This window comes from Plectropomus leopardus, chromosome 18 (genome assembly GCF_008729295.1).
Source record: "Plectropomus leopardus isolate mb chromosome 18, YSFRI_Pleo_2.0, whole genome shotgun sequence".
NCBI lineage: Eukaryota > Metazoa > Chordata > Actinopteri > Perciformes > Serranidae > Plectropomus > Plectropomus leopardus.
Window position 1 is genome coordinate 14,252,178 of NC_056480.1, and position 25,310 is coordinate 14,277,487.

The 25,310-nt window shown below is 39.9% G+C and overlaps 1 protein-coding gene across 5 annotated transcripts in view; it reads right to left on the reverse strand.

Moving 5' to 3' along the window:
* col16a1 (collagen, type XVI, alpha 1) overlaps positions 1-25,310 on the reverse strand; it is an 84,362-nt gene that overhangs the window by 53,571 nt on the left and 5,481 nt on the right. For all 5 annotated transcript variants that reach the window (XM_042506500.1, XM_042506501.1, XM_042506502.1 and 2 more), the window contains 4 exons: positions 22,909-23,023; positions 9,867-9,935; positions 9,659-9,776; positions 1,413-1,536 (listed from right to left, as the gene is read on the reverse strand). In XM_042506500.1, the coding sequence (XP_042362434.1) occupies positions 1,413-1,536; positions 9,659-9,776; positions 9,867-9,935; positions 22,909-22,984 (387 nt within the window). In that variant the 5' untranslated portion in view covers positions 22,985-23,023. The remainder of the gene's footprint in view (positions 1-1,412; positions 1,537-9,658; positions 9,777-9,866; positions 9,936-22,908; positions 23,024-25,310) is intronic.

Here is a 25,310-nt window from a genome sequence, read left to right on the forward strand (position 1 = left end):
TTCAGCAAAATGTATTAAGGATTGTGAGTAAAAGTATGCATGCAAAAAGGTTTAAATAAATTTAATTCAACAAAATGATTACACAACGCAGCAAGATTAGAAAACGCAGCAAATTCTCATACATATTGTATATGACACGTTGGAACCATAAAATATTTTTTGGAAAATGATTAAACAATTGTAAAAATAGTTGCCAATTACGCAAGTAATTGTAGTATGCAAAAAAACTTTACGCAAAAAAACTTTATTTGTAAAGCAGTTATCTAATAATAGTGGTTGAGTTAGAAGTACAATATTTCCGTCTGAAGTGTAGAAGAGTGGAAGAAAGTTGCAGGAGATTCAAATACTTAAGTATCATAAAAAATATCATAAAAATGACAGTACTTGAGTAAATGTACTTAGTTATATTCCAGCACTGGTCAGCAGAGGGATGCACAGTAACTGAAATAACAATAATTGGGATCAGTGCAAGTATAATAGTATTTCTTTAGCGCTGAAATTTAATAATCCAATACTCTAAAGCATTATCTAAATTTGATTAAATGATAATAATGCAATTTTTTAAAATGATCCACAAATACAAAACTTATTTTTCCTGGCACTGGGCAACAATTAGTGGCTTGTGAAAACCAAAGAAAACATTGGTGAATCCCCAAAATAAATAGGTATTAATAAAACAAGAACAAATTATGCATACGAGCAAAAATAAAATTTAGTTTTTCATGTATCTTTTTTGCATGAGGCCCAATGTGTTCATTATGCCAATGCATTAGAGAAATGAACTGTATCTCTAGTTGTCTGACTGCAAAGAGTGATGTGTACATGCTGCTACCACCTAACAAAGCTGTAGAACACAGTAGCGGAGATGAAGTAAAAGGGAAGACATATAAATAACACACACAAGCGGTACAGCCAATCAATCACTCCTAATGAGGCAACTTGGCCTTCATCCATCATACACATTGAGTATTAAATCTGGCCTCAGACTCTTAGTGATTATGGGGACTCTTAGAGACTCCAGTGCTTCATCATGGAACACACATGAATAACAATGAAGGTGAATGAAAGAGGGGAGCGGAAGATGATGAAGGGAAGAGTGACGGAGAGACAGGGTGGGTGTGAGGGAGGGGAATCAGATGAAGAATAAAGAGAGGATAAAAGATGCGGAATGAAAGGAGGGAGAGAATTGAAAAGGTGTCACGGGAGAGAAGAAATCGAAGGGTGAAAGTGGATGACTATGCAAAAGAGGGATGAGAGACAGGAGGAATGAGTAGACAAAAGGCGTGATGAATAAAAGGTAAGCGATAGAGGAAGAGAGGGCAGGAATAGTGATAGGAGCAATGAGAGGTGGATTGGGGAGAAAAATGCAGGAATTCGTAAAGCCGGTAATAAGGAAACAGAGTGAGCTGCACCTGTGGGTATCCCTGCTCATCAGATATCTGGAAGAGGTAGACGGTGTCTCTCAGAGCTGCCTTCTTTAACGCCAGGGTGAAGATCAGGGTGAACTCCTCAGGTAGGCCGAGAGGAAACACCTGACTGGAACACAGAAGTTCAGAACGGTCAGGGACACGTCATTCCTACATACAGTAAAACTAAGTAGAGGAAAAGTTAACAGGGGACTCCTCATGATGTCATCTGGGTTATCTTGTTTTGGGCTTGGACACTGCAAACATCAAGCGTTTGACCCATCCACTGCCACTACCGCCTGCCCTATGAACATCTACCCAATCCTTACATTACATTGTTACCAGCAGTGTTTCAACCTTATGCCATTCTGACGCATTTCGTGCACACACAACAGCTTCCATCCAGCCGCCATCTCAAATGACACCACCCTTTCTGTCCAGTCGCGTTCTCACCTGAAGACGTCCAGCAGCTTTTCATGCACAAAAATAAGGTGCCTTTTGGCGTTGCACTCTCACGCCAGGCAGTGACAAAGCAATGCTATATTACCAGTTTGGAATGAGAACAGGCTGGTAAAGATAAACACTGCTGGGCATGTTTCCTGCATGTGCAGGTGCAGGTAAGGCTATACATTTAGGAGCATGACTGTATATGTGTCAGTGTTTAGGTATATATTGTGTGTACTTGTGCATTTGTTATTTGAAACATGTACATGTGCAAGCGGTGGAAACTAAATTTCACTATGGGGAAATAAAGACAATCTATCTAACTTGACAAAAAAACAGTTGGTAGCCAGGGAGCTGACAAATTATGGAAACTTTTGGCTTCACATTTTTTCCTTTGATGTCCTCGTGAGCATGATGACAAAGTAAATACGATCTGTGTTTTCTGTATGAGCATCTTTATATTCTACACATTGTTTTCTCTCCCTGTTTCTTTCCTCTTTGCCTTTCTCCTCCACATTCTGTGACTGCAGCCAGCAGTAACGCAAAGCTGTGTGTAACCCCCTAGCATTAATTTTCCCGGCAGATACAGTCCAGCAAGCCTCATCCCTCAGTTTTGGTCAAGGGCATCTAAGCACACATTGGAATATTCACTGCATGGATGTGTGTAGATGTATTGAGAGATGAAGGCTTCACAAACAAGCCCAGCGAAATGCATGCTCACTGAGATGGTGAACACTTTGAAATATTCTCTCTTGCTCTGTTTCTCTGTCTCTCTCTTTGCACGCACGCACACACACACAGAATTGTTGATGCTGGCAGCTGGTTTCCCACTCTTAGAAGTGGGGTGACAGTGATTTATGACTAAGGGATGATCCAAGGGAAAACAGCCAACTACAGGACGTCAAAACAAAGAGAGGATGAGTGGGAGAAAAGGTGAGGAAGAAAAACATTCACCCAGAGACCTGGAGAAAAGGGAGAGAGAGAGAGAGAGACAGGCAGAAAGGGGGAAAATATGGCACAACGGAGGGATGAAGAAGTTCTGGGTATAATATGACTAGATTTTGATTTCAACTAATCCTCAGAACAGTATTTAGGCATCCTCGCAATCCTTATATTATGCAAGGCAAGATGGAAATGGAGTGTGTACAGGAAAGAGACAGACAGAAAGATGGAGAATTAATAAAGAAAGAAAGAAACCGATAAAGCTGTTCTGCTGTCGATTAGTGACATGAGCTGCAGGGCACAAAAGCACTCACAAACTATTGACTTTTAAGTTGGAAGTACCTCACCTTGGCCTATTACATTCAGAGTCCTGGAAAAAACACATAAACCCTACAGACACATAGAGACACACACGCACACACACACACACACACACACACACACACACACACACACATACACAAACATGCAGTGGGGAGATAAATCACTCAGTATGGGCCAGACAGATTCAGATCTAGCCTCTCCCAACTCAGAGAAAGTTACTTCTGCTTCTCTTGTTTTTTTCTTTTTTTTTTTAAGAGAGAGGTAGAAGAAAGTCAGTGCAAGCCAGAGAGGCACAGGGGAAGATGAGGAGAGGAAATCTAATGTTGAAAAAGCAGATCTCTGGTTTAAGATGGGATATCACCTGGAGAGGTGTATAGGCACCCTTGTACCGGTTTCTAACTGAGCTGGAATCAATTGCTTTCAGTGGAGAGGGTTTCTATCCCTGAATGTATTATACACACCTAACTGAAAGGAATTTTAAACAGCTAGGAGCTGATACGTCAGGGGAAGCATACACTTAAAGCGATAGTGGCCAAATATTGTTGCATGTTGCAATTTTTTCCCCATGGCTATCTTCTACTTTTGTATTTGAAACAATATGTATAAAACCTCCAGAGGAAAATGTACTGAGTATGCAGACAGCAGCAGATACCTTGTAAACATATATTTGGGAAATGTTAATTTCTGTACCGTTATAATTCATATCACCATTGTCAGCACTGGCCCAAGCCTTTTTGGAGGGCCACAGCAGAATTTGATTCATTTATCAAATACTGGGCAACTAGTGGGCCAAACAAGGCTAGCAGTCATCAGTATAGATTGTATATAAAGATGGGCAATGCGTCTCCACAAAAGTGAAGCCAACATGGCCAGAATTTGGTCATTACCATTCTGACATCAGAATCTGCACAGTAGTGATCTCTGTGGTATCAAGGTCCCTGCCATACACCTATCCAACCAATCGTAAGAAGTGTAGCTGATCGTGAGCACAACAATTAGCATGCACATCTGTCATTCATGATGTCAAACATGCTTTTTATAGCATCAAATGACTAATTAAAAACCAACCTTTTCAGTAAAATTAACATTTGAACATACATTAGTGTTATAAAAACTATCTCAATGAAAACAAAGAGTCAGGAGGAGTCTCTAACACACCGCCAAAAGCTGCTTGTGCACACAATGTGTTGCCCCCCACAGATTATCTGTCATGTACTACTGTCAGGATATAATGACAGTTTCAATAAATAGGACAAAGTTATCTTTTATAAAAGTTATTTACTGAAGCTTTAATGAATGTATAACATTTCATGATATTCAATCCAATAGTTTATGAGATGCATGTTTTGATTTAGAAAGCGTTGTAACCACCAATCAACAGACTGTAATTGCAATTCCTAGAGCCAAAAGCATGGCAAAAAAATAACATTCTTGTTTTCCCATCTTCACAATGTTGTCAAGCTCCTGAACACAATGGCCATAGCAGCTCTCAACTTTGACTCAGAAAAGTGATGAAAAAAAAGCTTATGCGCTCCAAAAACCTTCCCCAGGTCGATAAAGGTTGATATAAATTATACCAAATCGCAGCTTTAAAACAGCAGTCATTTTAGATGGTTAATGCACTGACTCTGGAAAGGCTTGCTGCATACCACAAATTCAACATTAGTCAGAGTAGCAATCATCCCCCTTCTGTGGATATAGGCTGAAATATTTTTATAAAAGAGTACGTGACCTTCTTCTTATTGACTCATATCCCCAATCTGCCTTCTGCGCTTTCTCTCTAAAAATAATATCACTATTCCTCCTCACCTATTCCGTTCCTTTATTTTCCTCCTACTCGTTTGCTTTTTTTATGGTCCTTCCATGGTCACATACATTTTAAGAGAACCAGTGTCCTCACCTTTGCACTGCTTATCTTTGGCTGCTTATAACTTTGTGAAAATGAATTCAAAAGCTGTACTTATTGAGTCATCCTTGCATTGAGAGCAGCGGGAATCAAACTGAATTACTTTTGCTATGTGATAGTAAGTGTTAAATTCATCAAATGCATTTTAATTCTGTCATAAATGCCTTGGCCTCTTGCCATAATATCACAGAATTGCTCCCCTTCTATCCTACTCACTGTGGCTGCATAAAAGAAAACAGGCCCAAAGCAATCAAATCATTTTTCGCTGAAATTAAAATGCATGTGACCAGCTGTGACTGGTGCCCATTTCAATGTCAGCCGACAACTGAGAGAGGCGAGAGAAAAGTAGCTTCATGTGGCTGTCACTCATCTGTGTTAGCTTGGATTAGCTGAATGGATTAGCCTCTGATACAAAGCAAAACGCTGCTTTCCAATTACTATACACATGTCTCGCACTTCAGTCAACCTCAAAAGCTGCCTGAGTGACACAGAGTCTGTGGTGGATGGGAGCCATGTATTATACAGCTTCAGAAATGCATACAGTATATACTCTGGGACTGCAGAGTCTGCAACTGCAAACATACTGTACACAAACAGACAGATTTAAGCAGGCTAGCACACGCCAAAATGATGTCATTCCTACTCCTAAGGGAAACTGCAGCCTTTTGCGTTTTCTCTTGAAGCAGGGAGTCAGTGGTTAGGTTCAGGCAACAAAACTACTTAGTTGAGGTTAGGAAAAGATGGTTGGTCATGTTAGCTGTGTCCATGGACTGACGTGACTAATACTTTTTTTCCTATCAAAATCAGTTTTTATATACAGTATGTGGGTTTTTCAAAGAGAAAACTTGCTAAATAAGTAATATTCTCCTTTCAAGTTGCCAGTAGATTACTGACAAGATGAGTGTGCCTTTCTGGGGGTTTGGGTTTTTTTTTTCCTGGTGTGTCACATTTGATGTCACAGACACACCAGAAAATGGGATCATAAAAAGTAGAAAGCAGCATGGAGGTCTGTAAAAATGTTACAACGGTTACTTCTATTTTTATATCTGTTCACTCACAGTGTCATTTTCAAACTCGGTGCCAACTAATTTTGAACAACATTTCTTTGTGGGAGTGTCCGTGCCAATTGGAACTTTTCCTATTAAATACAAAAGCCAGATGTTTGGTAAAGTTTAGACTAATCTCTTCATACAGATATCTGCATATATGTACGTATATGCGCAATCTGTTGGCAACGGTAAAGATTTTGGACATGAAACGCATTCTGGTTCATCTGGTTTGCATTTGTCTGTTTGTAGTTTGAGTAGTATTGACCAATCACATTTAAGCAGTCTTTGGTAATAGCTAATATATAGATAATTAAAGTGTAAACAATGAGTGGTGCACAGAGGAGAAAGTCCTGGCTTAAATATCCACCTGCTATACTGGATCTCCAAAAATATAGAGTTTTGTAAATAGAGGCTTTATTGTTATTGTTTATTGTTTATAAGACAATAGCAAGTCGGTTCTAAGATTGGGTTTAGACAACAAAACAACTTGGTTAGGGTTAGGGAAAGCTCATGGCTGACGTTAGTCACATCAGTTAAACACATGACTGGCATATCACATCACTAAACGTTGACTTTAGTCAGCCATGGAGCACAAACACTGGTCTCCTGGGTTAAAGTCTTGTGCTTGTTGGATCCATACAAGTTCCCTTCCCCCGCCTTAAGTAGCAGTTTCAGTCTTTACACTACCTCCATTGCCCTGAACATCACAAAAATTATGCTGATGGGTTTACACTGGAGCTTCTGTTTGAGACACAAAGTGTATCAAACAGAAGATAAAGGGTGCATTTTGTATCTGTTTCCAAGGCTAAGCTCTCTTCAGGTGGTCTGTTAAGGAGGACCAGATATTCTCATTATAGTGACAAACTCATAATAGAGAAATATCTGGCTGCTGAGTCTCTCCTGAGTTAGGGAGAAAATTATTGATCCAAATACAAAGTTTATTTTTCTGTTATTACTACAGTAACTGTAATTTAATGTTCAATCATTTTAGTTGGGTGAGGTTAAATTTATAATGTGAATTTGTAATGTGAATTTTTTTGTGTCCCGTATTTATTGATATTTAAGCTTCTCTCTGCCTGACAGACATGCTAAAAATATGTAAGTATGTATTTATCTACAAGGCCCTCATTGGGAATCATGTTATATTAAATCTGTGTTTCAGTGGTCTCCCAGTCCACATCATACCAGATCCAATGATTAGCTTTTACTGCAAGTCCCAAGAGTTTGTACTGAGTTTGGAAGGACTGCCCTCCGTTTTAATACTCCCACTGCCTGGAACTCCTTGCAGAGCAGACTGAAATTTATTACTTGGTGACCCTTGGTCAGTTTAAGTCTATGATCTCTGCCTACTTAACTTCTGTTTGCACTTGATTAAACTGATTGTTTTTATTACTGATACATGAATATTTTATGGGTTTTATTTGATTGGCTTTTATAACTTGTATCTTTTATTTGATCATTTCTATTTATATGCTTGTTTTAATAACTGATTGTTCTTTGCATTTTGTATCTTTTATGAACAGTGACTGTTGTTTTATGCTTTATTTATTTGTTTACTGAAAGTATCTGTTCAGGCACCATTTCAGCACCTGTATCATTTTAAATGTATTGTTTTAGTATCAAAAATAAATTAAACAATTCACTGTATCTAATACTAAACGGCCAGCCCAAACAGTGTTTTTTAACACCCTGGGAGTGAGACCACACTGCACACACATGCAAACATGCATACACACGCACGCACGCACGCACACACACACACACACACACACACACTCACACTGTTACTGAGAAAAAAAAGCCATGGAACAAGCCTGAGGGTTTGTTCTGATGCATTCACTTATTGCCTGGATTTAAACCTTGAACCCTTGTGCTCTCTCGTCTCTCAATCGGCCATCTGTTCTCCGCCTCCACTCTTCTTTTCTAAATGCGTGAAACCTTCCATTAAAATGTTATTTGAGCAGGCAAAAGTTGCAAAAAAAGCAAACAACTAAAGACAGGCAAAATTATGTCTAACTGGTGCAGACAGCCAGTCCTCTCTGATTTTAATCTGCTTTTCTGTGACGCAAGGGGGAGAATGAGAAAGGCAAATGCAAAAATCAAGCATCTCCTCTGATTCGGTTTAGTCATTTTGAAAAACGTGTATAAAAGACAGTAAGTTATACTGTATAGAGAGAAGCACAAAGAAGAGCAGCCAAGAGGCAAGGCTGATGTGATTAACATTGATTGTTCTCTGTCTGAGTTAGAAAGAAGTCACCCAGGTAGCACACTTGACTGGCAAATCTGACAGGCAGCAGAGCTCTCGTTGGCATCAACATTTCAATAAAAGCTGCACCATAACAAAATCTCAAGCCAGCAGCAGAGAAGAGATAGAGAACGGTGTTCCCGTCCTCCCCCTGTATGGTTAGAGGCAAAACAAAAACATCTTGGATTTTCCTCTTTTGCTCTAAAGATGCTGATTTCCTGAGAAGTGACAGTTTTTTAGTGTTTCTCCCCCTTTTCTCCTAAGGACAAGTACACCCTAAGCCTGTGACAAATAATATATGTGACACTTTTAGAACAAAATGTCTCAACCAAAAATGAGTGTTTTGTAGACAGATTTATCGGGCCTTCAAGCAAGTGCAGCTCACAGTGCTGGACAGAGTGATAAAATACTCTGGGCTGACCCAATTGGCAAGTTCTGAAAAACTGCTTTATCGGTGGGTAGAGAGAAGCTCAGCCATCTGAAAACCGGCTATAATTCGCAAGAACTGAAAAAAAAAAGAGGACTGAAAAACAGCCAGCACCTAACCCTAATAAGCACTTGTCACGTGATTCCAAACACAATCTACACCCAACAACTGTGTAATAACAACATGAAAACCCAGGAAAGCATAATTACACCATGTCAAGCTGGCAAATCATCTTGTGCAAGGAAGCCATGCTCTGTCGGATTTTATGGCAGTAGGTCTCATCGCCCAGAAACAAGTTAGGAACAAGCCCAGCCTCTAAAATGTAGCCATTAAATTAATATCCTTGTAATGATTTTTGTTTTTTTCCCCCACATTTCTTTACTGGAAACTGCATCACACCTACTAATTAAGGCATCAGTCTTATAGTTTGTGCTCAAGCAAATAAGCCAAAAATTTCATGTGAACATTAGTTAACATAAGTATATGCGGTCACAACCGGAAAACCAAAGGGCTGCTCTGTTTTACAAGCAAGTGTCAGTGGTGAGGGAAATGAAGTGGTATTTCTGGAAATGCAATCAGAGACTGACCCATGGTGCATGCTTTGCCAAGCATCTGCTTTTTACACAACAGCCATCGGACAGTGCTGACATGCTGAGTGAGGGTTCAGAGGCTGCTTAGCCGTAGGGTGTTCAGTCTCTCTGCCGTTGTCTTTGTTCAAACATGGCATGAAAAGAGAGAGCCTGTCAGCATAGGCCTACAGAAAGCTGAAAAATTCAGCAGAAAATGCACTTTATTTCACATTCCTGTAATACATTCTCTACCACCTAAAGCTGTACACAGTGTGCTTGTGTGAGATGTCTGTAGGTTGCTGGGAAAAGAGCAAGTGGCAGTGAGAGGCACGGACTGTAAACTTACTCAGTGGGGCGTAGGAGTGCAGTCTTGCCCAGGCGGAGGATGACGGGTCCTCGTGGGTTGCGGATCTTCTTGACATCTTTACTCTTGAGCAGAGAGAATCGCCTCACCAAATTAAAACCTGACAACAAATGGCACTCATCAGCACCCACATAGTAAAACACAGAGGAAGATATGTGACTGTTTGCATATTTTGAGCTTTTCTTTTCACCTGTTATATTGTCCCTAGATGTCTGAGGAAACTTCCACTCATCCACTTGTATTGACGGGCACTGTTCATCTGTGGAAATACATGACAAAGAGTGGGTTAAAGAAGTATTTCTCTGATATAAAGAGAGTCTTCACATTAAACTAGGCTGTCTCTGAAATAGAAAGATGCAAATATTTTTTAAACTAATGCTATGTGACCAGAGAAAACAGAGAAAAAGGAAGATTCTGCTCACGAGGTAGAAAACCTACAACTACCAGAATGCATCACAGCTTACCAGGCACTCCCACTGGTGGTTGATGTAATGTGGACTGGTCCGAGTGAAACAATAGCAGCTGGCTCTTGTAATACAGTCAATTACATTTGAGCCAAAAATATGCAACTCAGTTACAGAATCTTGTTTAACAGCACTGCTTAGTTTTGGTGTTGAGCACTGTTTTTTCAGCCTCAAATTTCACTGTGCAGGAAGTAGTATGGCACCATGGTGCCTACTTCCTGTTCAAAAACTGTCACTATTACAGCTAAACATAGTGTTTAAATATGTTTCAGTAAACATTTTACAAGATACAAAGGCAATGCAATAACATAATCTTGATATATATTTGATCAGCACTGCCTAGTTTTACCATATGACCAGATTTTGGTCAGAGTTTGAGAGACAGAGAGAGGGGCAGGTAACTCTCTTGAGTACAAGATTCAGTTGTTGTTCATGCTGTTGGCAGCATGGGAGGTGGAAAATTTGAAAGTACAGCCTGCAGTTCGAGCAATAATCTGAGAGCCGGCAAAACTCCTTCAAGTGGCGTAAAATACGTCATTTGAAGTTTCACTGTGGGGTTAGGGTTAGGATGGATCAGGTGAGGAAGGATATCTAAGCACTAGATGGAAGGAATTTTACCACAGTTCATCTACACATACTACCCACATTGTTTCCATACAAAGCTGGTTGAAAATCCGTGAAATATCTCTTTAAGCGAGAAAAAATAGTTTGTGTGAAGAGCAAAAACCCTGAAATGTACAATAATTCAAGTGCTCATGAAATGTCAAGAGCCCATCAGTCTTTGGAGAAGTTATTTCAAATGTAATCTTTCATGCTTAGTGTGGTGTGAGAGAGACCAAGAAACTGAAAAACATGCATACATTTGAGAGTAACAGAAATATTGATCTAGAAGAAAGAGAAGGAGAGGGAGTTGGTAGAGGTGAAAGAGAGTCAAAAAAGGTGTGTTAAACACAGAGAGGGAGATGAAATGAGGGCAAAGCCGTGCAGAGAGCAACACAGCCCCGGTCTGACAGCTTGTCTTGCACCAAGCTTGTCTGTCGCGGTAGCTTCCGTTTGATGGATATGTTCTCACCCTGTCAGGGGAGGTTACAGAGAAAAGTGTTGCCTGTCAGGGCAGCCTGCCTCACTATAGAGGGGAGATGTGTGATGTGTAAAAAAACTGGGCTTGTACAGGTAGACATGGACCCTGTGAATCACTGTGATCCACAGTTAATTGATCTCTTTGGGGCCAAGGACCAAGGCCCCGAGCAAGACGTTCTACAGGGCACAGTTTTTCAATAAGTTTTTTTTAAAAATATGACTGCAGAGAATTTTGAAGCAGGTGTTGCCCTGCGTTAACCAAAAATAAAGCCTAATGATTTTCTCTGAGCTGTGTTGCTCTCAGTAATATTCTGAACCATTGTGTGCCTTATGGCGAAGCTGAAGGTTAATATAGCCTCATTCAGTGCCGCCTCGTGCACACATCTCAGGTCCATATGGACCCAGTTCTATGAATCTAAAGAGTGTGAAGGGTGGTATCTTTTATTACCTTTCCTGAACAAAAAAGCACAAAAGTAAAAGAGTAAGATTTAGGTTTACTCCATATTTTTCTGCTGTAACTGACTAACCAGCTCAGTAGTAACCTAGCATTATTTTAGGAGTCCAAAGGCATGTCATTAGCTATCAACATTTTCATAACTATGGGTTACTTTAGAAAAATGTCTTCCCCATCCACTACTTGAGAAACATAGGGCCTGTTGCCCAGAGCCGGCACGCAAAAGTGCCTAATCCAGCCCACTGGATGACTATGCACGCCTAATGTGATGCATTTTTGAAAAGATAAGAGGTGCAAAGTTTTTAGTACTACAATATTGTAGATCCTGTTCAACTCTGACCAGAATACAGTTCTTTGAAAAAGCAATTAATACTTATTGTGGACATATGTGAAGATATTGAACATAGTGCAACTGTCAAATGTCAATCAACAGCTTCAGTACAAAGACTCTCTATTGGTAAGGCACTGCCAAAACTTCAGATTTGTATTTTGTTTTTAAGTCAGGGGATAACTTAACCTGTTTTCTTCACAGCTTCCACTGAAGTTTGGTGTGGTGACGCCAACAATACTACACAGGAGAAGAAATGTATGAAAAACGTTTTCAAAATGTACCTCCTTATTTTAAAAGAAGAGAAGAAACTTCGACGCGTTGTTATTCATAGTTTACTATGCAATGGTTTTACTGGTAAGACCAGCATGAGATCAGATCGGGCTGTATGTGGCCCATAAACTAAAGTGAGGTTGACAGTCCTGCATTAGATAGAAGCTTTAAGCAGTATGCATGTAGCTCTCATATACATATTTAGTTTTTAAATAAATTAGCTGGTAAAATCTGCTTGCAAAAGACACCATTACAATCCATGAATGTATAAAGTGAACTGGATAGCCAACGGAAAGGGTGAGTGGTGCATGAAGCCAAAAAAGTCTGACTACCACACCAATACACCCATACAGCAAGCGCACAACAGACTTTTTGTGAGCTGAGCAGAAAACTTCCACTGGCTGATCAGCTAAAATACAATTTACTTGAATAAGGAAAAAATAATATGATTGTGCAGCTCTTCTAGACTTTCCAGATGTTATCGGAATGAATGGATCAAATCCCGATTGTGAAACGAGTTTCATTTTGCAGGGGTTGTGGTGCTCAAAAAATGTATTTATTGACTTTCAGATACATCTCTTTTTTTTTTTTACTTTGAAATTGTATAGGAAAAAAGGCATCACAGGGCATCACATGACAATGTCATTACACTGTTTGACCACTACAAAAACTGGCCTCAAACTCACTGGGGCCTTGTTTCATCTGACAACATCCATGACTGCCAGTTAAAAATGATACTTTTGTTTATCTATGTGTAAAATCTAAGACCTGTTTCCAAAACTACTGCGAATTTTGAGTGGTAAATATGTCACTGTTGCGAGGGTGGAAAAGCATAGCAACAGTAACTAAGGGGGATAGGGCTTAGCTAACAGTCAATTGTGTGTGCAGGAACATTAACTAAAGATCAGGTGCTAATCCTGGTGTAGGATTTGCTTAATGGTTGCTGTTTATTGTTGCTATGAATGAGAAGACAAAAGAAAAACCTTTCTTTCTTAGACACTGAGTATAATAATGCACTTCAAACAAAAGTGATGTTTTTGTGTCTCCCAGCTTTATGGATTGAGCTGTTATGAACGTCTTTTTGATGAAACAGTGGGTGCACTGCATTGAGAGTTGCCTTGCAGCATGCAACAGCAACACACTGTCTATGTTTCCAGCCACAATTTAACAGACTGGAAGTCACATCAAAACAAGGAGAGGGAGCCTAATGCAATTACTTAAATAATAACATCCAACTGACTTTAATTAAGAGCTAGGAATTTAATTTCACGGAGGCCGGCTCACGAAAGAATTAAATCACATTCAGCGCTTCATCACCTTTTATCAAGTTCATCAACTGACACCCTGCAGCTTGTGCTCATCTTGGTTTTAAAACACAAAAGACTGTTTCAAAGCTCAGCCCATTTCAGGCCGTCTGCCTGCACAGTGTGCCATTTTTTGTAAAGCTGTCTGCAAGTACAAATCAAGGTGCAGGAAAGAGATGTCAAACAGTGGTGTTGTAGTACGCTGAGAGAAACTTGAGATGAAAAGTCAAAGAAATTGTATGAATTGAATGTGACTTCTGAACAAAGTAAAAGAGAGCGAAATGTACAGGAAGTATCAAGCAGTCTTCTGAGTCCTCTGATGCTCACACTATCTCACATCCTTTTTTCGCTCACTCTCTCTCTCACATACACAATCACACATGCTGTATTTATAACTTGACTGGTCCATCCCTAAAACCCTATCTGCTGACTCAGCGCAAAATGCACTCTCTGCAGCCTCACAAAGACACTGCTGCCTTTTAAAAAGAAAGACATACATATTCACACACATACACCAAGAGCTTATCTTGATATATCTCCCATCACAGGTTTTTTGAAGTTAAGAGATGGAAAGACCTACCTTTTCTCACTGCCTACTTTTTCTTTTTCTGTTTTGTTTTTCATCACAGCCCCATTTCCATCAGACAGAATCAAGATGAAGGCTTTGTCAGGAGTAATCCTGGCTAAAGGCAAGCGGGCAGCACAATAAAAAGTTAAGCAACAGTAGAAAGGAGAAGGTGGAGAGGGGAGGAGGATCAAACACAAGAAGAGCAGAGAAAGGGAAAGTGAAAATGTTAGTTATTAGGTTCCTTTAGGTTCCTCTAGGTTTAAGGACATCTAAGACCCTACTTGCCAAGCTCATGCTCTACATTGCATGACTTGGCTCAACATGCATCAGTGTGTACTTCAGAATGCATAATTACCTCAACATCTTTTAGCAATTTAGCTGTTTACTAGACTGCGAGCACAAGAAGGTTGTGCCATTAGACGATGATCTTGGGGATCGCCGATGTTCAGAGCGATCACAAATAGCAAATGCCTTCGCCAATGCCAAGAAGATATCTGGCTAATTTTCCCATTAATGTCAAAAATTTCAGTGGTATTAGTGTTAAATTAAATGAATTTGCCCAATCCTCCTTTTTTGTTGGCATCCCCAGCATATAACAGACACTTTGGACACTGACTCGAGTGCACACACGCTGACCAACTGACTGGCATTTAAAGGGCCAGTGTGTATGATATAGGGGATTAGATTGGCAGAAATTGAGCTAATATAATAAGTATATTTTCTTTTGTGTATAATCACCGGGAAATAAGACTTGTTGTGATTTTTGTTACCTTAAAATAAGCTGTATATCAACACAGGGAGCAACACTCTAACACTTGCATTACTGTCTATTCAAAAGAAATGAAAACAAATGGATCTTTATGGGTTTTTTTTTCTTTTTTAGCTTGCACCAAACCAGGACTCATAAACTGGTATATAAATCAAAAGGTCACTTCTGTGTACTGTTACTCCCCCTAGTTAAGAAATTATAGGTGTGTATGGGAACTGACAAAATGTGTGATTGCGGTGCCAAAAGGCATGTTGAAAAAAAGTAAAAGAGACTGGTGCAGCTAAATGAAAAAAGTTAGGCACACCAGTGCAATGAATGTAAAAAGTTAGTCTGGAGCCCTACTTTGTATGTGACAACTTTTTAACTGACAATAACAACACCAGAAAAGGGCAGAGGCTGCATTTGCATATAGGAAAATCATATTTGTTATCAACTTTAAAACATTTGTTGCCACTTTCAAAGCTGTGAATCCAGTTAAACGCTCTGTTTACTTGTGGGAGTTGGAGCATCAGACTTTTGCTTGCTCTCATGGGATAAACAAGCTATGTCTAAATAACTGAGAGGATGAATGATATTTTAGTGGACTCTTGCATACCCAGGAACTTGGCAGTTTGGCAGAGGACATAGTGGGAAACTTGAACCCCATTTCCTCTCAAGCTGTGATCAAAGGAAGGCGTTTGCTTGTTGACAAGCTAATTAGCACATAGTATGAGTGCCACTCCAGGATCCTGCTAGCAGCTGCATGTAGCCTTAAAGAGATTGGATGGTCTTGGCTGGGTTCACTTCCTCTTTGATGGGTTGTGTTTAAGTCTTGCCAAAGCAGGTAATGATCCTATACTGGCAGTTATGCAGCACACTGCTGTGAGTTTTCTCCAAAGTCTTCACCTTGCCAAAGATAAAAAAAAAAAATCAGGACATTTTGGGTCTTTAGTGAAGCGCTATTTTTTGATGTAGACACACTTACACTTAACTTGGAGGGTGTATAAGTAAAGGGTGTCACACAAAAACAAACATGGATTTGATCTTTATGCCTGAGCTCAAGCAACAGCCATGACATTATATTGTTGAGTTATCTGTCTGTCTGTCCGTCCATCCGTCCATCCATTCCATTCTCGTGAATGGGTGGGATGGATGGATGTTGTATCTCAACAACACCTTTAAAGAATTTCTTCATATTTGGCACAAACATCCGCTTGGACTTGGACACAGCAAGACACGTCAGGTCAGGCACGACAGCTCAAAACACGGCTTGGAAGCACATCTGGTAAAACACCTGGGAGCACCTGGAGCGGGGCACATAGTGCATGCGGATGACCAAAAGTGACAATGACGAGCAGTGCGACTCTGTGCTTTGAGCTGAAAAAAGTTATTTTAACTTCTATGTGCACCGAAAAAAAGCCACAACAATGAGTCATACTGGGGATGCCTGGTGGCTCAGTGATATAGAGCAGTGCCCCATATACAGAGGTTGTATCCTCGCCACAGCAGGTTTGACTCCGGCCTCGGCCCTTTACCTCATGTCGCCCCCTCTCTTGCTCTCCCTTTCACGCTCAATCTGTCTTGTCAAATGAGGCAATAAAAGCCCAAAAAAATATATTTTTAAAGAATGTGTCATGCAGCAACAAGAGAGGAGTACCTTACATGCACGCTACACCATAGGGAAACAATGGCTTTTCTGGCGAGACATCTTGGTGTGACTGACGCTTTATTCTTGTGAACAGGATATCTCCGAGAGGATTTCTTCAAATTTGTAACAAACATCCACTTGGACTTAATCATGAACTGATTAGGTGGTCATAGGTCAAAGGTCAAGATCACTGTGACCATGTATGTCTCATTTTTGTTAATGCCATATCTCAGAGAGAATTTCTTCAGATTTGTCACAAATGCTTACTTGGACTCACTGATGATCTGATATGATTTTGGTGGTCAAAGGTCAAAGTCACCATGAGCTTGCTTCTGTCATATTCTCATGAATGCGATATCTCAACAAGGCCTTTGGGAGTTTCCTAAAATTTGGCACTAATGTCGATTTAGACTCCAGAATGAACTGGGCAGAATTTGGTAAGTCAGATGTCAAAGGTCAAGGCTGTTTTTTTTTCCATAAATCAAGAATTCATATGCTAATAATGACAACATTTTACACAAATATCTAATAGGATAAAATGATGAAGTGATGACTTTTCATATCCAACAAGTCAAAGGTCAGCTTTACTACGCCATCATTATGCAAAAATGCTTCTCTGGCCATTACTCAGTGTCATAAGTCAGGATCAGAGGCGGAGACATTTGACCAGATACCAAATTAATATCACTGATACTCCTACCATATGTACTGATTATATCGTTCTGCTGTGCCGCCAGGGGGATGATGTTCAGAGACATGGATGTAGATTGTAAGTGATTGATTGATTGGTTTGTGGAGGAAAAAATACAGCGAGGTGGTAACTCTATAAATGCATCAAGTATGCAGTGAATAAGGGAACTCCAATATAAGTCTACCATTAATGCATTCAGTATGACAATTCAGTATAGTATCAACTCAGCTCGGGCTGGCCTACTGCAATATTTCAGCTAAAATAAGCAAGGTATGACCTTTATTGCATCTTGAGAGATACTGAACAACCTTCAGAAGGTTTAGGAATCAATGGCCTTATCTACTAGTGCTTTGTTGTGGCCAGTGTCTACTTAAACCGACTGCCTCTGAGTTTTAATTCTGTTTCTGAATTAGCAAACACTTGGCAAACTGCTTTCATTAGGGAGAAGAGGTCACAAGTGCGCTCACAGTGTCAGGATGTTTGGTGTGTGCTTCGTAATAAGAGAGAGTATGGTAGTTATTGAATGTGCTTTACAGTGTGGTATTCAAAGATAATTGGACTGGGCTGCTGATCAGCAAAAAGTCAGATTCGGAGGGAGAGTTTTCTAAGTCCCAGAGCTATTAAACACATGCAACATGTGCAAAGTAGAGAGGTATGCTGGGTGGTGTAGTTGATGATTCAATACTATGATTCAGTGTAGCCTATGTTGGGTTTAAGTGTGGGAAAAATGATAAACTGAGAGCATGATAAAAGAAAAGGAGGGATTGAGACGGGCAAGACAGAACATTCCTGTTTTTTTTGCCAGAGATAAAACTGCAGCAGAGAGAGAGTGGAAAGACTTAAAACACTGCACTTTAGTGGGATGAGCTCACTCATTTTCCCCTTTGTAGGCCCCTGGCCCACATTCAATACACTCACATAAGCACAGACTGGACTCACAACACACGTTTACAAGCTAGCCAGTACATGCAGATGTCTGCACAGCTCTCAAATGAGACATTTAATTGGTTGCTTGTATGTCAGCTTAAACTTTTACCACCAATTTAAAACATTGAATTATTTGACTGATCACGTTTGTCACCTGTCCGTCATTTGTATGCACTGTGCAGCACTGAGATGTGACTCAGTTTAGCTTGACCAAGTTAATGGTGTTTCAGAGTTATTCCACACTTGTTAAGCTTCTTGTAAGTCACTGATGACATTCCCACTACAATTTTTTTCGTCTACAGAGTGGAGACATTACAGGACAGGTTCATTCATGACACAGCAACGATTTGCTCAAGTTCATTTCTTGCCAGTGATGTTCAGGCAGTGCCTATGAAAGCCTAATAAGAGGGAACATAACATGTGATTAAAGCTTTAAAGCCTTTGTTTGATGTCCCTCCTCATCATCCTGTTTCACCTGGATTTACATTTTTTTAAAAGTATTTATACATTATGTAGTCTTGCTAACTCTGAAACCTAAAGCTTCTTATTATGTTCAGAATGCAATTTTTGCACACAGCGAGGAATTTCTCCCCCATTTCATACAGTATTGTTGCTCTGCAAAGTTATTGCTTCACTGACACAACAGAGAGAAATAATTTGATTAGGATGGCTCCTTTAACCCTTTGAAACCTGGGTTGACATCAGTTTTTTCTTGTTCTGCTTTCAGCCACCCTTCACAGGAATTTAAACCTTTAAAACCAAAGCAAATTGCTTTGATTTCTTTCGAATACATGGGGGAAAAGGCAGTCAGCAAGAAATTGGTAAAAGAAGACAACAAAATGACCTGAAAACTAGTTTTTAAAAAGAGAGAAATAATTATTAGAAAATTATTAAAGAAAGAGAAAAATGTCCAGAAAAATATATCATGATTTTTATTATAACATGTGTATTTAATATTATCTTACAAAATATATTTAATGATATGTATGTTTTTTAGGCACTTTTGTTTTGAGTTCCTTGCTTATTTTTGTTTTTTACTTTTCTTTCTTGCTAAATTTAAGGTATTTTTCTTGTTTTACTCTTTTTTTTTTTTTTTACAGAAATCAGGCCAATTTAATCAGATTTTAAAGGGCTGATGTACAATAGATATGTGAAAATTACTTGAGAGTACTGTGTTAAGACAGAATTTGTTAAGAGAGTAATGAGGCCACTTATGATGCTTTAAGGGGTCGATCAATGATTTGATGCGGATAATTAACTGCCGCAGATAGCAAATTTTACATCTCATGTTATCGGTAGAACTTTGCTGTGATGGTGGGCGATGGCTGCGCAGCCTCCACCAGTCATGCAGAGACATACAAATGGAGCTAATCAGTGGGTAGAGCTCCAGAGAAAGCAGGTGGCATTATTGGCTTTCATTTTAAGATGAATATATATGAATTTTAGCAGGACGACTCAAGAGTCTCTGACTGACTGAAAGCTGCCTACACCCACTTAAAAGCCTACCTTTCAAATTGAAAGCCCTCTTGAATTTTGTACACAGTCCAGCCATAAACATCTTGTTTTTATGCCTCTACACTGACAACAACTGTAGCTGGATGCATTACGTTTTCAGATTGTCCTCCCCACTTGTGAATACAATATTTCAAGAACACCTTGTGCCTTTGGCTTCAAGTCAGTGATGGACTGATTAGTATTTGGTGGTCAAAGGTCAAAGACATCAGCTTTTTCCTGCCCCAAACTACCACAATTATGTCAGCCTTTAACCCTTTGAAAGCTAAGCAAAGTGGCTTGATTTCTTTCAAAAACACTGGAAGAAAGCAATGAGCAATGAAAGAAGATGTGACCCACAAAATATCAAGAGATTAGCAAAAAGTACAAGAGAATTACCTTAAAATTTGTAACTGAAAAAAGAAGAAAAAAATTGACCTAGAAAAGGTGCTTAAAATGCTTAAAAATATAAGTCTTTAACATGATTTTAAATATGTAATTCTGATAATTATACATATTGTTTTTTTCCCTAGCTTTTTTTTTTTCCTAAACACTTCTCTGTTTTAATATCATTGTTTTAAATCTACCACTTGTTTGTAGAACATTTTTTATGAGGCTGCTTATTGCCTTTTTTTTTAAAGAAAAAGTATCAATTTGCTCAGGGTTAAAAGATTTAAATACAAATACAAGAAAAGCAATGTCGCTTCAGGTTTCAAAGGGTTAAGGGGCTGCAGCATATTTTCTGTTTCCAGTGTGGAAATCAATACAGCATATTAACTTTAATTATTTGTATCCTAACATAAACAACACGCTGTACAACTAGCCAGACTGTGTAATCTATTGTCTGGTTCTGCTGCATGCTGCTTTTCCTCTCTCACTTCTTTTTCTGTGCAAATGAGCTTATTACAACTGCAATTCATTGCCATCAGAAAACATACAGCTTAGCTCCAACACAGACAAGGAGAAACTGAGTCAAAGCAAATCAATACACAAATCTATTACTTTACTGCATAGGGTCTGTGGTGCACAAAAAAACCTATATCAGCATCACTTTGCTAGAGGCAGGGGATCTCAGCAATTTAATTCAACTACAGGGACTAGTCTCTATGGCTGATACACCGCAGAACTGCAGTGCAATCATCCAGCTCGACTCCTCAACACTAGTTTTACTTAAACCTGCTTTCCTGCTGTAATGTCAGCAAATTACCAGTAAGTAGAGATTTGGATGAGTCAGAGGGATGTGTGTATGTGAGCGTGTGTGTGGTGCTTGCTGTGACAAAGTGTTATAGCTGCACTTGAGAAAGCACTTTCTTCAATCCACTGGGGGAGAAGACTCAGGAGAGCTGCAAGCTGACTCAGTCTCATCTGAAAAGCTCTGACTAGGGTCTCCCCAGAGGGACCTCCCTCCTCCACAAAGCTCCCTCCAGAGCTCCATGAGCTGGAGTACGGAGGATTGCTCGGCCCCCAAGTGATATCACAGAGCCGGCCCCTGAGAACACACTGACAGTGTGATGAGGGAGTATGACAGTTGGGAACGAAATAAAAAAACGAGACAATGAAATAGATTTCTATTCACCTCTCTGCCTTCTGATTCCTCAGTTGTCTGTTTCTGTGTCATGAACACACACATACACAGTGTTGGAAGAAGTATTCAGATTATTTATTTAGGTAAAAGTACTAATATTACACTGTCAAAATACAATGTTACAAGTAAAAGTCCTGCATTTAAAATAGTACGTAGGTAAAACTAAGTACTCCTCATGAAAATGTACTTAAAGTATTAAAAGTAAAAGAACTCAATGCAGAGAAATCTTTAAAAAAAAAGAGAGATAAACACCCCAAGACGCAAAATTATTTTCAAAAAAAAGCACCAAAAAACCCAAAACTTAAAAATCAAAAAATAATAATAAAACACCTAAAAACTAAAAAAAGAAAAGAAAAGCCCTCAAAATATAAAATAATTCTACCTCAAACATACACATACACCTGGATACAAGTAGAAAACATTCTCCCTAACATACCAACACACAACCTAACATTTCCCCGTTCTCGCAATCCCACATACCCATATACAGACACTGAAAATCTTAAAAAACTCATGCCTTTCCTACACATATACAGAGAAACTCAGTGATTGATGGCTCGTGAAGAGGGACACAACCACGCATGGTAAGCACACACGCCTTCTTGCCACAGCTTGACCACCCCGCCACCAACAGCCACCAGCACACAACGCACATAAGCTGTAATAACAGTCCGTTTTCATCGCAGCCTTGGGTCCTATCACACACACAGGGCACATACGCATTGTCAGACACAGACGAACACAGTTCCATCAAACTCAGATGGGTTTCAAACCGTGACAAGCTGGTCAAGCATACGACTTCAGATTGGAAATTGGTCCCAGTTACAACTGTTAGAAGGGTTTTGTGGCTTTATTGTGTTTTTAGCATTTAAATTAAGATACGGGGACTGTTTTGAGAGGCAGTTAGGCTGCAGAAATTAGTATTTTTTGTGACCTTTACCATTTAACATTTTTATTCATAGCTTCAGTGGTATGGTGTAATAGAGCTCCACAGAGGCTATAAATGTAATGCAGGGAATTTTTGTTGTTGTTGTACACCCAATATGCGATACCTAGAGTGTTCATCTTAACATTATCTTTAATCCTATTTGTAAATCTTGTTTTGTTCAACATCTTAACGTATGATCCTACTCATTTTCTTGCCATGAGTTAGATAAGAAGATTGATACTACTCTTCTATGTGTATGGTAAATATAAAGTTACAGCTAACAGCTAGTAAGCTTAGAATTGCAGGCCGTAACACGGGGTAGCAAACAGAGGAAAGCAGCATGGAGGCGAGGGAAAATATACCTACTTAGTCTCTCTCTTTCAAACTCAGTGTAGACTAAATTTTGAGCGACATTTCAGCGCTGCTTGGAGATGGGCAGTATTTAGTGGTGGCCTGCCGGTGCACCGGGCCAGCAAAGGAGCTAAATATTTGTGTCATATTTCCGAGAGCCAATAAATGCCAAAGGTCATGCAGAGCCATTTATCCTTGGAGTGAATGGTGATTGTAACCTTTTCCATTAAATACAAAAGCCAGATGATATGAGAGTGGTATCCATTTTCTCATCTATGTCATAATATTCCTTATAATAAAGCAAAATATCGTCTTTCATGTAAGGTTCACTTTTTTTACCCTGCATATCCACTTACATTTCTAGATCCTCCAGCAGAGAAGAGGAAACTCACCTTGTTCTGATGCCAGCGGGTCACATGATCCAAAGCTGAGGGCCAACAGAGTCAGAGAGGAGAGGAGAAGCCACATGGTTTTACTCCTCTGAAAACAGCTCACCTCGGCCACCAGCTGATGGATGAACAAACAGAAAAAGAGAAAGTCAGAAAAGTCAAATTCTTCCTTCATTCTGTCAGAGTGCCACCCGGTCTGCTCGCTCTGCAGACAGCTGCACATTATGCTTGACTCCTAAATAGAAATTGATGTATATTTATGAGTTAGTCACAGTTGATGTCTTAATTATGTGGTATGATGCAGGCTTTGTTAGTGGCATATGAATTAACCAGAATGTCCCTCATTAAGGAGTGTAACTCTATAAAGCCTGATCATAGTCATTATCCTGTCCATCTGGCTGGCCTTTGACTGGGCAGCTGCTACACACAAGCACACATGCATGTGAATATGTCTGAATGAGTGCATTTAAGTGTGCACACACACAAATGACCATATCCAGGAAAGAAATCTAAAACTCAAACAGAATATACGCATGCTGCTGTAAACAAATACCAAAACAACAAAGCAACAAAGCAAGATGCGCACATGAAAGTAAAATGATTTTCATGCAGGCTGGTTGGTCCAGAGTCAAACACACAGTGGGGCCAAAACACACAAACACATCTGGAGACTATTCCATTGGAGCCGTGGTTGTGTACACCAGATGCTTCCACGTGGCCCAACAACAAGGACACACACACACACACACACACACACACACACACAGAGAGTAAAATACATGCCACGTCTAAATAATCATTACATTCTGTCTCCCTCACTACAATCCCTAATTCATACACACACACAAGAATGTATGCACATAAACAGACCAACACCGCCCACTCTGACTCGCATAAACACATCCCAGCTGACCTGGACTTGCCCCCTAGCATGTGTGAGGACCCCATAACTCTGCAGTGTTTACAGGTACAGCAGGGCCCTCAAGGCAGGCAGGCAAGCAGACTGTGTCCCTGCGCACACACCTGTCCGGTCTGCCAGGAGAAATGACCCCTCCGCTCCCCGAGGGTACACAATGTGGCGCTGCTGCCCAGTGGAGGATACTGTGTGAATACCATCTAGCCTGACCTGACTGCCTGCAGCTTGCCGCTAACAGGACAATGTGGTGGAGGACAGCGTTTCAAATTATGTTCTGAAATAACGAGGACAGCTTGACATGCCCCACATTGTGAATTTTGCATTCAATTTTGGGCGCTGTCGACTCAAATATAAGGTTGATTCCCCTGTTTTATTCCATTTTAAAAGGCCAGGTTACCATTTTATGAGAAGAGGAAATACGCTGTCAAATCATGCAATGGCACAACTGATCTGTGACAACAGAGAGCGCCTATAATGAGTCCTAAAACCTAGAAATGAATTAGCATGTTAGCATCTCTGGTTCCCTTGTCTTTAAGTAAATCGGTTTTTTTTTAATGGGTTCTTGGCCAGACGTCTGAAATAAGGTCTGCGGTTAACACAAGGTAAAGATTCTTTGATGTTTTGTTCTACAACGTAAAATACATCAGTAAATCCACTCAAGAACTTTGAAGCCTTTATGTGTCTCAAAACAGAAAGTTGCTAACAAGTGGCTGAATAAGACTACAGAATGTCATCATGCCACGCTACGCGCAACAATAGCTTTTTACTTTACCAGGTGTCAAAAATCTTAAAAGTGGTGTTCAATAGTGAAGATTATCTGGTTGAACAAAACATGTCAGCATCATAAAGGTTTGTTTACCAGAGAGCTTATTTTCTGCAGTAATCCAAAATCCAACAGAAAAAAAGACTATAGGTATTCTGACGAGGGAACCAGGGCGACATTGGCTTCCAGGTTGGCCTACAGAAAAACTTCATCCCTGAGGCACTTTATACTGACACTTTATTTAAAAGTAGCTGCAAGCTAAACAGCAATAAGAGTGAACTAAAAAAATTTTCTTTTTTCATTTTCCCCTGCAGTTGGATGCGTGCACGGTTAATCAAAGCCTTAGACGGCTGAGTTTGAGCACTCCAAAGCTGCAGCCATTATTATAGGCTTCATGCCACATGATCACAATAATAAGAAAGTTCACAGTACATAATACATAATGCATCACAGTCCAGAGAACACAGGCTGAGGGAAAAGTTACAGCTCATTGCTATTATTATCTGGCCATAATCCAAAACAATTTAATAGGCTTCCTAATATGTGTTGCTATGGATGTCTCCCTTTCTCCTCCTCTCTCTGCACTCGCATCTGCAGCTTCACGGGCCACCCGGCTGGCCATGGCAGATAAAGGCAGTACGGGGTTAGGCCACTGGGCTTGGACGCTGGACTGGCCGTGAGCCCGGTAAGCAGGCCTGCAAGTGATCGGGTCACTGAGTACGAAGC